At 58.6% G+C, this 5,391-nt stretch overlaps 1 protein-coding gene across 1 annotated transcript in view; it reads right to left on the reverse strand.

Annotated features, from left to right (window-relative positions):
• Window positions 1-568: 568 nt before the first annotated feature.
• The window catches only part of INSYN1 (inhibitory synaptic factor 1), a 27,004-nt gene continuing 22,181 nt past the window's right edge, over window positions 569-5,391 (reverse strand). The window contains exons 3-4 of the mRNA XM_026068363.1: window positions 959-1,191; window positions 569-637 (exon numbers count right to left, since the gene is read on the reverse strand). Coding sequence (XP_025924148.1) covers window positions 569-637; window positions 959-1,191 — 302 coding nt within the window. The remainder of the gene's footprint in view (window positions 638-958; window positions 1,192-5,391) is intronic.

The following is a 5,391-nucleotide window of genomic DNA, read 5'->3' on the forward strand; positions in this document are numbered from 1 at the left end:
GAAAGAGAGCTCCTGTGGGAGTTACGAAGCAGCAGCGTTGCATACGGCGCTGGTGCATTACTTGGGGCAGTTCAGCTGTGGAACGGCGATGAACGGACAAGACAAGCTGCTCGCCGTTAGCAGAGGCAGGAGGCATAGCCTTCCCCTCGGAAAGCGAAGCGGTCATCCGCCAGCAGCCGGCAGCTGCCCGGCGCGACCTCGGCGTCTCGCGGGCGSAGGCTCGACGCGCCGAGCCGCGGCACGCTCGCGAGCCCTGCAGAACGGGCCGCGGCGCTCTCCTTCAGCGTGATCCCCYGGCTGGACTTTTACCGCAGGCTTGAAAATATCCCGCTAGCTGCTTTGATTGCTGCTTTTCATGTCCACGAGCTCAGAAGCGAAGTCTCCCGGCAGACAGGCGGGRGCTATTTTCAGCCCTAACCAAAGCCAGATGTACCGAGAAAGCTTATTCTGGGGAGACTTTTCAGGTTTGTGGGTTTTTCGTTTGGTTGGTTGTTTGTTTTTTGCAAGATTGGGTTAGCTTGGAGGAATTTCACAGAAATACCCAGAGCCTCCCTCAGTTCAGGTCAGCTCAAATACAAGCAGTGGAGCCAGGGCCCAGGTTCAGATTCAGGAAAGGTAAAAAGATGCACTTACAGGCCTGCAGAGGAAAGAACGGACGGAAAGGTGGGATGTCCACGTTCCTGCAGGAGCTGTGGGGGCACCRAGGAGGGGAAGAGCCTGCCGAAGCCCGCAGCACTGCGGGGACGGAGCCCACCTTCCCTGGCACACTCAGGGGGGACCCTGGTGGGGCCGGCACTGCTGCGGACCCCAGGGGCCCTTCCCACGCCGGTGTTACCATCCGGCTGAACGCCAACATAGCGCGTTGTCCTCGCCCTGGGCTGCCCCTCGCAGTCCCGTGCAGTGATTTATTCCTTTTCCACCTCGAGGAGGGGAGGGAAATGCTGAAGCGGCGCCTTACCAGATCCCCGATGGGTTGCTTATTCCCACTCCCTTTAGAGACACGCTTCGCTGCTTTGGGGGGTCTGTCCGAGAGCTTGGTGCCCAGCAGAAAGTCGCTCTCCGCAGKTTCCCTGCGCTTGTGCTGGAAGTGCCAGGGGCTGATCCTGAAAAACTCCTTGCGGCTGGGGAGAAAGTCCTCRTCTGCTGGAGGAGGGTGCTTGTGGCTGGCTTCTCTGTAATCCTTCCTCCCTCCTCTCATTTAAAGGCCAGGGTGTAAACACCAGCCACGTCTCCGCGGGGCTCCCGCGGGTGAGTTTATCGGCGCCTGGGTGGGCGGCGGGTCCCCTTGGGGCAGAAGGACGTGGATGAGCAAGTCCAGTGTTTCATGCTCCCCCAGACCGGTCCCAGCTGTCTGTGCAGCACCGACCTTGCAAGAAAGCCGGGTGTTGGGACGCACAAGCTGCCTCCTTCTAGGAAAAGGCGGCTGGGCTCGGAGCAGAGGCTCTCTCCAAAGGTCGTGGTGGGCCAAAGCACGCCGTGAAGGTTGGATAAATCTGCCGCTGGGAGCCCGCGAGCCACCGAGTTGCTCAAAATAGAGTGAAGCTCCAGTTGGCTTTATTGTACTTGGTGATTTATTGCCTGAAGTTCAATTACTGCCGCTGCCAGCAGGCGATCCTCGCCCCGGCGCGGTGGTGCCAGCCTTCTCCTCAAGCCCCAGCAAAGTCCGATTCTGAGGTCCCGAGAAAGCAGCTGAGCTCGGCRCGGCGGTGGCCGCTGCCGCGTGCGGTTGCGGCTGGGTAAGCGAGGGGGGAGAGGAGCCCCGAAAGCACRGTGAGGGACAGCATCCCCGTGCTGCCTCTTTGCTTCCCTGCTGCCTCTTCGGGGGCCCTTCCCGGTGAGCTCTGCTTTCTTCCGGTTTTATTTTGTATGGAAAGCAGCGGTGCACAAAGTTCCCCAGGTCCCGCTCGCAAGCCTTGTCCTCCTGCCTGGGGAAACGTTTCCTGCTTTTTTTCCCCCCCGGATGGAGAGCCAGAAACCTGCTTTTCTCAAAGCCCCTATGACCAGAGACAACTGATTCAAATGCAAAGCTTAAGCTCCGGGTGCGCGGCAGCTGGCACGCTGGCTGCCGAGCRTTGCAGGTGTGGGCTGATATTAGCTAATTAATTTACGGTGTCAGGAGAAAGACGAGGTGTCTTTCCTGCTGTTATCTGAGCCTCCTTACATGGTAGCTATTGTGGGCAGGCAACTGAATGCACAGAGTCACTTAAGAATGGATAATAATTACAAAAAAAWAWATATATATATATAAAAAGTTCACCAAGCAAAAAAGAAGCAACTCCAATTATTTGGGAGTCTCCAGAATAATTCAGTGGTAGTATCCAAAGCTGCTTGCAATGAAGACAAGTCCGATTACCGCAGTGAATCTTTGGGAAGAGCATCCACAGGGGTGCCTGGATGACTTTGCGGCCGTCCGAGCTGGCGCGTCGCCCGTGGTGCAGTTGCYCCGGATGGACTCCATGGGGCGTCTCTCTGCTCCTTCTCTTCTTTACGAGAGCAGGAGATTCCCAACAACAGGGCAATGTGTTGTGATACTTTTCCCACGTTCGGCTCACCTTTCTTGAGTCAGACACAGCATCTTTGTATTTAATCGCTCTCACTGGTTCGGGTTTTGTTGTTTTTTTTTTTTTTTTTTTGAGATTTTTCCCCAGCTCGTGTTTTGAATCCACATAAACTCCCAGCGTCTGCAGCATCCTCCAGCAGCGAAGGCTGCAAAGTCAAGTGCCTGATGAGAGGCTTCGCGCCTCGAACGACGGGAGCACAGGCGAATATCCGTAAGCTGCTCGGCTCCTGCCTGCTCTGGGCTCTGGAGACACCCCAGGGGCACTGGAGACGCTGTGTCACTCGGCGTGCAGCACCGTGCACAGGCACAGCAAAGCCAGGGCTGACGGTTYGCGTGGGCGCAGTGCAGGGCTCTCGGAGCCGGGAGGCTCCCGGCGCGGCCGCCCCCCTCCGCTCCTCGGGAGTTTCTCGAGCTCCTTTCGAAGGGGAGCGTGGCTTTTCCCGGCGAAGACCCGAACGTTTCCAGCCGCGTTAAGATCYCTCGGGAAACCCACCCTACTCCAGGCAGGTTTCGCCGCCTCCTTCCTTGGCGTGATTTAGTGCGGACAGATGCGCGCTGAGGCTGCCGCAGCCCGGCGGGGCTAAAAYGCCTCCGCGGCTCGCCCTGGCCTTGCTCGGAGGCACCGAGGAGCGGCGAGGACGCTGCCTGGGCTTCTCCGTCCGTCAGCGGTGGCTTGTGTCACCTTCTCCCCAAAGCAAACGGGAGCGGAGGAGCTGCCCCTTCGCGCTGGTTGTTTACCCTGCTTTACGGAGGTTTTTCCATCCGCGGGTCCGGAGGGTTAATACAGCACTGCCGCAGCCTGGATTGATGGGCGAGCACGGAGCAAAGCTTGCACGGCTGTAAATTCATCCCTAATAGAAACACGGGGGAAGAAGCTATTCCCCTTGTCCGCACAGCCCTGGCTGCGGAGCAGGAATGGGCTTTAAATCACGGCCGGGAGCTCTGGTTTTTGCCCACGAGGCGAAGGCAGCCGATGCCACGGTGGGGAGAGCCGCCAGTTTTTGGCAGAAAAGGTTGAACGGAGCCAACACAGCAGTCCGAAAATGTTTTTTCCCCCCAAACTCATCAACGTGAGAGAGGAATTTTTAGCTGGCTCTTTCCTCGAAAGCGTCTCGGCAATCCTCTGACCAAGAAAAACCCCGCAGCCTCGCACGGACACGTCCCCGCCTGGATCTAAAGCGGGCGAGGGGACGAAAAGAGCGCGGAGCAGAAAACTTCGGATGCACGTGCTACTTCACGTATGGTGTTATCACGCACGTGTTTAAATTAAGTCCGCGATGAAAGCAGAGTATTTTGACGTGGCGAAGACGAGCTGAGCTGAGCCGAAGCGCTTTGGCAGTTGCCTGTTGAAAATTAAGTTAAAATCGACACCCCTCCCCTAAACATTTCGCTCCCCGTGAGCCGTGTTTGCCCAGGCGGGGAGGGGGATGCTCGCGGGGAGGGACCAGGCCACCCCATTTCCAGGGACGTTTGGGGATCGGGGCGCCCRGCTTTAACCCGGGACCCCGTAGCACCAGGCCCAGGGGAAACCAGGGGCACGTGGGTGCCCCAAGAACGGGGTCACCCGAAAAGCGAGAGAGGCTGGTGCAGCTCCGGCTCCTCCGAATCTCTTCCTCGTGCTCTTCCTGGCATCCTTCACAGTGAGTTATTAAAGAACAAAGCTGCATCTATTCATCACGCCTTGGAAATGGGGCCGGGCGGGGAAAAGCTCATAAAAATAAATAAGCAACCAGCTGTTGACACGGAGAGCGATAGGCAGAGCGGGGCGGAGGCGCTGCGGCCCCGTGCCGCAGGGAAATCCCGCGGTGCCGGCGGCAGCACCGAGGAAGAGGATGGCGATGCAGCTGAAGGCCCCCCCAGCCCCGGCTGGCGGCCCCACAGCTCCCCCCTCAGTCCTGCAGCAGCACCCGGGCCCCGAGCACCCCGGGTCGCCTCTCCCCAGCGCTGATAACGTCCCCCCGGGTGTCACCCCCTTGCGCCCGCGGTGCGGCCGGCCCTTGCCCCCCCCGTTTGCTTTTGCCGCTGAAGCAGGGAAGAGCAACAAGCGGCGCGCAAGCCCCACACAGCAATTTAAAGCAAATCGAACCCGGCCTCCAGCTGCTTCCCCAGTCCCCGGGGGAACGGCAACACTTTTGTATTTCTTGTTTCCTGGAAGCATTTCGCACGAGCCAAGATTTTTTTATATATATATATGTGTGTGTGATGTATGATGCAATTTGGGCGAAAGGCTTTTCCCACCCGGTATTTCTCCGGCGAGCGCTCGCGGGGGGCACTCGCTGCCCGGATTTGGGGTTGGCAGGCGCGGGGCATCGCCGGGGCCCCGCGACGGCCGCGCTCAGTGGCCCGTGCGCCCCCCGGGCTGGCCACGCGCCCGTCCCCGGGTCCCCGGGGCGCACCCCGCCTCGCTGGCTCGGCCCTCCGCGGGCTCGCCTCTCTCGGGGCCCGCGTATATACTTATAATATAGCTCCGCTATTTTGATTTTGATGCCGTTTGTTAGGTACGGTTTATTGAGATCTGAATCTTCCGTCCACAAAACAGTTGAAAATTCCCTGAGCCTCGAAAAAGACRGTTAGGTAGTTGGACGTTTTTCCTCGTTGCCACCTTTGCACGTTGTGTTTATTATCAGTTATTGATTTATTTAAATATATATATATATATATTTATAATTCTGTCCCTCCCCAGGCCCCCGGCCCACCCCGGCCCCCCGCCCTCGGCTCCAGCCCGCCCGGGGCCGCGGCGGCGACGGCGGTGGGGGTCAGTTCTTGTTTTTGATTTTCTGCTTGGCCGGGACGTAAGGCAGCGCCGTTTGGGTGCTTTTGTCGGCCACGGT

This window comes from Apteryx rowi, unplaced genomic scaffold, assembly GCF_003343035.1.
Source record: "Apteryx rowi isolate R43461 unplaced genomic scaffold, aptRow1 scaffold_27, whole genome shotgun sequence".
NCBI lineage: Eukaryota > Metazoa > Chordata > Aves > Apterygiformes > Apterygidae > Apteryx > Apteryx rowi.